This window comes from Lissotriton vulgaris, unplaced genomic scaffold (assembly GCF_964263255.1).
Source record: "Lissotriton vulgaris unplaced genomic scaffold, aLisVul1.2 SCAFFOLD_2588, whole genome shotgun sequence".
In the NCBI taxonomy this organism is placed as follows: Eukaryota; Metazoa; Chordata; class Amphibia; order Caudata; family Salamandridae; genus Lissotriton; species Lissotriton vulgaris.
The window spans coordinates 246102-257066 of NW_028245439.1; the positions used below are offsets into that span (position 1 = coordinate 246102).

Genomic DNA, 10965 nt, shown 5'->3' on the forward strand with positions numbered 1-10965 from the left:
TGCTTACAGTATTGTGGATTTTTGTAGTTTGAGTCTTGTGTTGAGTTTATATTAAGAATACTTATTTTTATAAAACCTGTGTGGTGTACATCTGTAGTGTTTTCCCTGTATTACTCTAAGTGTTCACAAATGCTTCACACACTGCCTCTGAGATAAACCTTCCTGCTCGTGCCAAGCTACCACAGGGATGAGCAGGGGTTATTTTAGGAGTGTCACCCCCTTACTCTGTCTAGAATCAAGGGTCCCAATTTGGACAAAGGTGCAAGCCATTGCCGACTAGAGACCCCCAGTTCTAAAACCCACTTTTTCATTCACTAAGGTTCTTTTGATCATTACCCACAACAGAGTGACCTCCATGTTGGGGACCCTTCCTTTAAATAAACAAAAGGGAGTTTCATCAGTGGACGAACAAGAAGTGAACCTATACTCGCTAATCTACTTCCTCATGGCCAACTCCCAACTTTCACCAAAGACAACAGCTTGTTGCAGAGTCTCCTTAACAACCTTGACAAACCTTTCCACCACACCATTGCTTTGTGGATGGTACAGGGACGCCTTCTTATGCTTGATCCCCCTGGAACTCCGAAACTCTTCCATGACTAAGGTTGTGAACTGAACACCATTGTCTGACAAGAGTGTTAACTGGAAACCCTCACGTTCAAATAACTCTTCTAGAAACTCAATCACTTCACCAGACTCCACGGAATAAACCACCTTTGATATCAGGCCAATGGGAAAACATATCAATACACACGATCAAATAGAGATCCTGAGTCTTCAACTTCACAGGTCCCAAAATATCTATAGAAGTGTACACCACGGACCAGTAGCCTGTTCCCTAATAACCATGGGTTGAGTCCTGCACTTCAATATCCTGTCATAACACACACATTCAGCACATTCATGCACCAACCTCTCTACATGTACATCCATGGCAGGCCACCAATATTCTTACCTGATACTTTGCTTTGTCTTGGCAATGCCCATGTGCGAGGTGTGAGCACGCTTTACTAGCTTATCCCTTAGTGCAAGGGGTGCAACCAATTTACTACCACACACGAGGAGACCATCCTCGCCCGCCAGATCATCCCTAACTTGCCAAAAGCCTTCGAGGACCTCCTCACAGTCCTTCTTCTCACACTAACCACCTGTGACCATGGTGAGGGCTTTCTGCAAGTCTAAATCGATCATGTGATGTTCCCTCCACTCTCTCTCTGAAATCAACCCTTCGCTAATCACACACAAATTAATTCCTTCCTCCAATTATTCACCTCCAAACCTCTCAACATCATCTGTCTTGACAGACAGTGTGCCAGAACAGTAGAGCCACAACCCACTTCCGTATCCTATGGGAGACAGAGTCAATGCCTTTCTTGGAGAATACCTCCCTAAGAGGTTTGTGGCCAGTACGAATTCTGAACCTTTTCCCCCACAAATCCTTTCTCAGCTTGCGCACTGCCCAGGAAAAACCCAGAGCTTCTTTCTCCACAACAGAACAGTTGCATTCAGCACCCCTCAAGGGCCAAGAGAGGAAAATAATTGTTTTAACCTCCCCATCAACCTTTTGCAAAATAACTGCTCCTAACCCCTTTGAGCTGGCATCAGTGATGAGATAAGATTCCTTTGTGGGGTCAAAACTTCCTAGACAAGGTGCTTCATTCAGATGTGTCGTAATGCACTCAAACTCTTCCTCACAGCCCTTGGAACAAACAAATGTGCCTCCCTTCTTGAGGAGAGACCTCAAACAAGAGGTTTTCCCTGCAAAGTTCGGAACAAACTTGTGATAAAATTCAGCCATGCTTAGAAACTTTACAAACTCTTCTTTGTTCAAAGGGTTGTGCAAATTACAAATGGTGCTTACCAATGAGTGTTTAGGTTTGATGCCTGCAGCAGACTCAAAATGCCCACGGTACTCTAATCCTTTGACATCAAATTTGTACTGGTCAGCAATAAGGGTGAGGTCAGCATCACATAACTTCTTCAATACTGACCTCAGCCTCCCATTATGTTCCTCAAGATCCACACCAAAGATGAGCACATCATCTTGGTACACCTTGACACCGTGAAGGTTTCCAAGAATGCCCTCCATCGCCCTCTGAAAAACTGAGGCCACAGAAATCAGTCGAAAGGCATCCTTAGAAACCTAAAGGTACCAAAGGGTGTTACCAAGGAGGTAAGGTCCTGGGAAGAGGAGTGAATGCTCGGAATGTTCTGAATAGGAGTGAAGGCTGGCCTGGTGATAGGCGGAGGTCAAGTCCAAGGAAGAAAAATACCTTGCCCACTCAAGAGAACACAGCATTTTAGTTATGTGGGTGAAAGCATAATGATCAACAATAACTGCTTTGTTGAGCTCCCTCAAGCTGACACAGAGCCTAGCCTCCTCATTGGCTTTGCGGGCCATCACAACAGGAGAGACCCACTCCGTTGCTTCAACTTCTTGAATGATAAACTTGGCTAAGAGATTGCCTAATTCAACTTTCATGCTCTCCCTTACTTACAGAGGTACATTTATGACCTTAGCTGCTTTTGGAACAGAGTTAAATTTGACTTTTATCCAATGTACATCGTTTTTTAACAAACACAGTCCACCAGCAAAGACCTCAAGGAATTCCTTGATCCAGTCTCAATTAGCATTACTAACAACCCTAACTGGTGGTAATTCGTTTAGGCAGACAGATCTCATTGGGATAAAGGCAGATATGTAGATCATGTTGATGGAAGCAACTTATGAGAGAGTCCCGCTTCATCGACACATAGATTTTACCAGGGATGACTCTTCCCTTGAAGTCAATTGTGCCCCAGAAATAACCCAGCAACTCAATAGTCACCCCACCATAACCTTTTGGTCTAATGTCTGGCTTAAACAGGGTGGCTTTGCTCAGCAGATTACACTCATAAAATGTTTTGGGGACTAGCGGTATCTTGGCCCCAAAGTCAAAGAGCATGCTCACTGGAGCATCAGTGATCAAAACTAGCTCCTGAGGGCCATCTCCAGCATTCCCTGTGACAGGGAGAACATTGATTCCTTCCAAATCTTCTTCATAAAGATCAACTTCCCTGACTTTTTTATGCCCGTGGCCCGTTCTGCAGCTCTTTGAGACGTGACCTTTTCTCTCACAAGTTTTGCACATGGCCTTCCAACCTGGGCAGTCTTTAACCCATTGACTGTGGTGCAAATTTCACCGCTGTGCGGGCATATTAATGAGTGGGTGCAGTTCGGACAGCCCCTAGTCGTCCTCTGCACATGCCCACTGTGACGTTAGGGGGCAGTCCGACGCACACAACGGGTTAAAGTTGGCGATATGGCCAGAGTTGCCACACCTGAAGCACTTCCTCTGAAAATTCTTTGTGTTAAACAGCTTTGAAGTGGTGTTCAATTTGGGTTTAACAAATCTATCCACCACCACCTTGACATTAATGTTCTCCATTTTATCACCTGTACTGTCTTTGCGTATAATGTCAACACACACTTTTGAATGCCCATGACTTTTGGCTATGGTCAGCACTTCTTGAAGCGATGGTGTGTCTTTTTGCCACAGGGCATGTCTCGTTTTGTCGAGGGCGCATCCTAACATGAACTAATCTCTTAAGCGATCCTCTAAAGCGGTGGCAAAATTGCACGGGGAAACCAATTTGCGCAAGGATGTTATGTACTGTTCGACCGACTCATTCTGCCTTTGCATTCTTCTCCTGAAGTGATATCGTTCAAGGACAGTACTCACTTTGGGGAGGTGGTGCAAGTCCAACTTTTTAAAGCAGATCTCGTATTCATCAAGAGTGGCAGAGTCACTATTAGAGAGTTCAGGAAGGTGTTCAAAGAATTCTTGTCCTCAGAGCCCAAACAATGCATTAACCATGAGGCTTTCCTCTGCACTTAAGGAAGTGCCACAGACACGAGCATAATGTGCGAAAACCTTCTTCCACTTCAGCCACGAGAGAGGAGGAACTCCAAGAGATGCCAACAAGAAGGGAGGGGCAGTGACATTATGTATGATGTACGTACAATGTTTTGACTTAGTTACTACTTAAGGGTGAACTTCAGTGATCTGCTTACAGTGAGCGATATCCACAAGCCTTATACACTGTGCGCATCAGCGAAACTGCGTGCAACGTCAGCAATTACAATTTAGGCCAATGAGCACAATCCCAGAAACTTCATTTGCAGTACGCATCAGCGGAACCATCAGCCCGATTACTGATGGCACATATTTATACAGTGAGGAGTCACTTTAGTCTGGTGCTCAATTACATGTGTAGATGTGAGTCTGGTGATGCCTGATAACTGAAAGGCACATATTTGTTGAACTACAATTTCATATATGTCTGATTTATTATTCCTATTACAGTGCCTTCTACCTTGAGAAGGCCCGTCGTAGACCAGTGTGTGGACAAAACCCATGCAGACAAATCAAGGACAAAGGGATTGGGACATGGTCTAGGGACACTGACAACAAATCCTACATCAAACCTCATGTTTAACTGATGGAGCGCTATGAGCGACCTGAAGCGATATACTGAGAAAAAGTAACCTGGAGAATTGCTGCAAATTCAAGTAAATTAAAAAAAACTAATAAAGAACTACATATCACAACCGTGTGACCCGGAAGGGGATTATTACTCAACATAGCCCTTCTTTGCGATCACCTTACAGTGCTCAAATTATCATCCGCGCTAGAAGAAATGGGAGTCTGGGGTGTCTGGTCACAGAAGCTCATTTACATACAAAAGGGGGTGACAGCCTGTTCACAACGCACAGCACAACTTGTTTACGTAAAATGCTTGTACACAGAACAGGGTAAAGTCTTGTGTTTTTTTTTCATTTTCTTTAATATATCCTGCACCTCGCTCTCTTCTTCTCTTTCTCTCATTTCAATTCATCATAAATTACTCAATTTCACTATTGCTTTATCAGCACGGCACAAGCCGGGGGGGGGGGAGGGGTAGCCACAGTTTAAGGGGTCCCCCCACTATTATCTAGAAACGGGACTCAGTTCCACCTAGATCCTTAGTCTGCAACTGGTAATTGTTACTTTGTGCCCCAGCACTGCAGACACAGGCCTCTGAGTGTTTGTTTGTGTGAGTGGTGGAAGAGAGGAACAGAGAACTTGACAAAATTAGCCCTTCTATTGCTTAATACATTGTAAATGTGAAACAGTTTGGGGCTTAAGGGCTGGATAAAGAATACCGTCAGGAAACAAACGCAAATTAAAAGAACATTTTATTTATTCACTGAAAACGGTTTAAAAATTTAATTTCCAAGTTCCACATCTCTGTTTAAAAATATTTACACTTTCAGTCAATTCCGAGTTCAGTTACAAACTGATAGTGGGAAACACATATGATGTATAAAAACTATAACCGAAACATTATTTTTACATTATTTTATATTTCTTGTTTTGAAACTGAGTCTGTTGCTTACAGTGACTCAATTCTGGTAAAAAGTAGAGTTTGGCGAGTCACAAAATGAATAGGGAGAGCCAAGTCGGAGAGGAGCCAAGGGGCGCACTTAGTAATAAGGCCTGAGTCACGAGCTGATCCATCAACCGATAACAGTGTGTATAAGATGCAGCAAACGTTACTTAAAACAAGGTATATGCTCTTTTATATCTGAAAATAGGTTATTTCTTGAACACCTGGGCTTCACTTTAGTTCATTACAGATACTGCAGTGGCATTTGTTAATAGTAATACATACATTTTACCAATGAAGCTTCCATCTCCAGAGCTCTGACAACATGTCCATTCTGGGTGTGTTGGGTTTATACGTTTTATCACTAATCTGACAAGTTAGCTGAAAATACACCTGTTAGTCCCAGTATTGTTCAGTGTTGCTTTTACAGGTATTGTGGTCAGGTGCGATTGAAAGTTTTTCTTTGTATCTCTTCTTCACCAAATAAAAATCTTTTAATCCACATTGTGCTCGTCTCCCACTGTGTATCCTGGTACATCATGTCACTTTTCTATGTGTACGGAAGTGAACAATCACTGGAAACAAGCACTTTTATAATTCTGCAAATACTGTTATCTGTTTTTCTTCTTTACTGCTATTCAGGTCTTCTATCATTGGTATTTCAAAGTCCCACATAATTTTAATTTTATATTTTTCCGTAATTCATTCCTCTCACAATAACTGCACTGTTCTGCTCTTGTCTATGTCCTCAGAAATTCTTTGCGGAATCTCTGCATCTCTAGCATTATTTCCATGTGAGTTAAATGAAGGAGTGTATTCACTGAGGGCTGTGTGGGATCGACAATTGACAAAAGGCCTTCTCACTTTCATTGCCCTTCTATGTTTTCTCCCTGTGTGTGTATTCGCTGATGACTTTGAAGGTGTGATAACCGACTAAAGCACTTTGCTCATTCACTGCACTTGAATGGTTTTTCCCCTGTGTATGTTCGCTGATGTTTTTGAAGGTGTGATAACAGACTAAAGCACTTTGCACATTCACTGCACTTGAATGGTTTTTCCCCTGTGTGTGCTCGCTGATGTCTTTGAAGGTGTGATAATTGACTAAAGCTCTTCACACATTCACTGCACTTGAATGGTTTTTCCCCTGTGTGTGTTCGATTATGACGTTGAAGGTGTGATAACAGACTAAAGCATTTTGCACATTCACTGCACTTGAATGGTTTTTCCCCAGTGTGTGTTCGCTGATGTCTTTGAAGGTGTGATAACCGACTAAAGCACTTTGCACATTCACTGCACTTGAATGGTTTTTCTCCTGTGTGTATTCGCTGATGACTTTTTAGCTTTGATAATTGACTAAAGCTCTTCCCACATTCATTGCACTTGAATGGTGTTTCCCCTGTGTGTGTTCGCTGATGACGCCTTAATGCTGAAGAGCTGCAAAGACTACTGTCACATTCACTGCACTTGAACGGTTTTTCCCCCGTGTGTGTTCGATTATGACTTTTTAGGTCTGATAACTGTCTAAAGCACTTTTCACATTCACTGCACTTGAATGGTTTTTCCCCTGTGTGTGTTCGCTGATGTCTTTGAAGGTGGGATAACAGACTAAAGCACTTTGCACATTCATTGCACTTGAATGGTTTTTCTCCTGTGTGAGTTCGCTGATGATACCTTAATGCTGAAGAGTCGCAAAAACTACTGTCACATTCACTACAATGATACGGTTTTTCCCCCGTGTGTGTTCGCTGATGTGTTTGAAAGCTTGATAATTGACTAAAGCTCTTCACACATTCACTGCACTTGAATGGCTTTTCTCCTGTGTGTGTTCGCTGATGCATTTGAAGGCTTGATAACTGACTAAAGCACTTTGTACATTCACTGCACTTGAATGGTTTTTCCCCCGTGTGTGTTCTCTGATGTCTTTGAAGGTGTGATACCCGACTAAAGCACTTTGTACATTCACAGCACTTGAATGGTTTTTCTCCTGTGTGAGTTCGCTGATGATACCTTAATGAAGACGAGACGCGAAAACTACTGTCACATTCACTACAATGATAGAGTTTTTCCCCCGTGTGTGTTTGCTGATGTCTTTGAAGGCGTGATAACCGACTAAAGCTCTTCACACATTCACTGCATTTAAAAGGCTTTTCCACTATGTGTGTTTGCTGATGACTTTGAAGGTATGATAACTGACTAAAGCACTTTTCACATTCATTGCACTTGAATGGCTTTTCTCCTGTGTGTGTTCGCTGATGTTTTCGAAGGCTTGATAACTCACTAAAGTACTTTGCACATTCACTGCACTTGAATGGTTTTTCCCCTGTGTGTATTCGCTGATGTCTTTGTAGCTCTGATAATCGACTAAAGCACTTTGCACATTCACTGCACTTGAATGGTTTTTGTCCTGTGTACGTGTGCTGATGAAGCTTGAGTAGTGATGACAAACTAACGCTCGTGCTGCATGTGTAGGATTCTTCTTTCTTGGTTAGTGTCTCTGGGTCGGGTATATATTTGTCTACATCCCATGACTGCATTTCCTGATGGGCCAACATGGCTGATAAAGCACTTGTGTTTTTCTCACACATTTAATATGTGTGCGGTATTTTACACGTTTGATTTCTGTTTTAACAATAAAATTCAATAGCCACCAAATATTTGCCACACTCCTAATACGTAAAATGTGTCTTTGTAGGCGATTGTGCCTTTAGATTGGATTATGGCTATGCACGCTTGTAGGTAAAGATGTATCTTACTTCTGGACGGTGCAAATTGGGACAGTCTGTTGTATTATAGATACAAGAACTCCTCTTTCCTTTACCCGTCAATTGTCAGGCTCCGCTCTGTTGTGCTTTTCTCTAGTTACTGTGGTTTAGCCAGAAAGAGTTTGCAATTCTCCTAGAGCACGGAATGATGGCTTGTCATCATCTTAGAAAACAGAGCACTGCGGTAATCACATCATACCAATCCGATGATCAAAGCTGGTGTTAGGCACTTGTTTATAAAGGAGGTGGTTTGTTATTATTGTTGCCTTAATTTTCCTAAGGTCATTTCTTTATCTTGTGGCGTGGAGGTGCACAGCTCAGACTCTTACAATCACTGAACTGCCCTTGACACTTCATCCGGGATCTGTCAGTTTGTGTGCAGGTTCCTCTGTCGCCGACTGCGCTGATGTTTTCCTGAATACTGTAGCTCATTATTTCTGCTATTATTGAAGATTTACAGCATTTGCTTCATTATTGATGGTCATTTCACACATTCAAGGCTTGTTTTCTGTTGGATGTAAAGATATTTAAAATTACTAAATTGAAACATAATGGAATGAGAATTCACAATGTTTAACTGGTTGTAAAAGACATTTCAGGGGAGATTTACCAAATCTCAACACAATGCAGTGCAACCGTTCCCCCCACCCTCCGGGGAGGCTGCGATGTGCGACAGAGGAGCAGGAGAGCCCCATATTTTCAAAGATATGGCTCTCTCCTTCCCTTTCCCTTGCGCCGGCACTGATTACAGTGGCCCTGCGCCATGCACACACCTTAGCACCAGAGCGCTAGGGTGTGTGTGTGTGTGTGAGTCCAGCATCGGTTTTGTACAGGAAGGACACCCTTCCTGTACAAAATACTGTCAGACACGAGGGAAGGCTTTTACCACTTTGTATGCATGTTGTGCAGTGCAGCACGCATGCAAAGTCAGAAAAGGAAGAAGAAATTGATTCTCCTTCCTTGTGTCTTGTTTAAAAGGGTGCAGTTTTCTCACGCTAAACCCAATCTATTGATTTTGGTAAAATGGGTGGTTGCACGGGAACGCCCATGCACCCCCCTTGGTAGGTCCCAATGTGTCAAGTAATGCGAACCAGTGCTATGCGCAGTTTCACATTACTTTTACATTATTTCCAGCGCTAAAAAATGTTTCGCGCTGGAAAGTAAATTAGGAAAAAAAGATTTTGCGCTGTTTTGTGCCACTTTTGTGATGCAAATACGGCGCAAAATATTAGTAAATCTCCCTCTTCTTCTTTACCACCTTTAAAAATTAGCAAGAAATATTTCATCATACACAGATATTTAACTAAAGGTTCTGTTGATCAGGTGATATCTTATTAATGTCTGAAAAGGAGGTGATTTACCAGTGTTCACAGAGTAACTGAGCAAAGTAAAGGCGCTCACGGGGCACCCAAGTGCTTGAGGTTTTGCTTAAGAAAGACGCATATGGTCAAGATTTCATTTAAACAACAATAGATTTTAGAAAAAGAGCTGGATCAGGCTGGGCTGCAGAATTTCCAGTAACTCTTCATGAAGTATACAACAAAAGCAACTCCATTTACACACTTCTTCTTATTCTTTCCGATTCACTTAAGATCATCTCAAATACCAACTCCTGTCTTTACTCGCTGTTCATAAGCCACCTTTGACACTTTCAACAGCTCCTGTGTTTCAAGCATTTTGTTTTCTTCTAACCTGGAAGATTGGAACATTATTGTGGTTTGAGGGGGGTTTCCTATCACCATAACATCTGTCCATCTCCCTGAAACTAGTGCAGCTTACAGAGCCTGGTTCTGGCCATGGAAGACAACTTTAAAAAGCAAGTCTTTAGTTCTTCCTAAAGTAGATAAAGTTCTGTAAGATGCAGCTCCTTCCAGGGCTTTTGTGTAAAACAGAGCAAGGGGTTCACTGTAAGGCCCGTCCTTTACATTATAAGCGCAGATAAGGCAAACAGACATTGATTCATATAATTTAATATTCAACGAGATCAGTCATTTAGTACTTATGGAGAATCCATCACAACCAATAATTTACCTGACATATCCCCGCAGAAGATGTGTGCATATTACTCTTTTTTTCCCCCCTTTTTCACCATTACATGGCATCTGGTATGACATTGTCCGTTTGGGGCCCAGGATGCCACTTTGTGACTGGATGGGCATTTGGCAGAGCGGGAGGAGGTGTCAGTTATCCACAGGTGATGCAGCATTTCTACCTTTCCATATTTCTCATCTTCAAATTTATCTAATTTCCTGTCCTTCGGTCCCCCTTCTGCCCTCTGGCTGCGCACTCACTCCGTGGGGTTCATCAGAAGTCCGATAACGGCCTGATAGTCACAAGGCCATGGATCTCACTTCTTCTACAACACTTATTGCAGACATATGGCCTAGTTTAGAGTTTGTCCAAAAGATTATTGCCACAAAACTAGGGGTGGGTGAAGAATTCATCTCTCTCGGCGTAGCTCGCAAATTTGTGCCCAGTGTGCAGAGTTCCAAAGAACTCCACAAAGTAATGCAGAACTGAGTTTTTTTTTCTCAAGCGGTTCGCCAACGGTAAGGTGGTGAGTACTTGTGAGAAAATATAACACGCTAGACCTCCTCCTGGAGGGATTTCTCATTGCAGGAGGTCACGGCAGGTCGCGACCACTCTTGTGTAGAAATCTGCCATTCTCGTTGATGAAGCTGCCACTCGATTAGAATGTCAATTCGAGCAGCAGAAAGCAGCAGTGCCCTCTGGCGCAACGCGTAGTGCTGTTCGTGCTGATTTTACAGTGCGGGAATGTTGGAACTGGGGTCAC

The 10965-nt window shown here is 42.7% G+C and overlaps 1 protein-coding gene across 1 annotated transcript; it reads right to left on the reverse strand.

Annotated features, from left to right (window-relative positions):
- Positions 1-5715: 5715 nt before the first annotated feature.
- On the reverse strand, positions 5716-7961 carry LOC147666423 (uncharacterized). Its single transcript, XM_086949074.1, has one exon. The coding sequence runs from the start codon at positions 7959-7961 to the stop codon at positions 6357-6359; it is 1605 nt and encodes a 534-aa protein (XP_086805200.1). The 3' UTR covers positions 5716-6356.
- Between the last annotated feature and the right edge of the window lie 3004 nt (positions 7962-10965).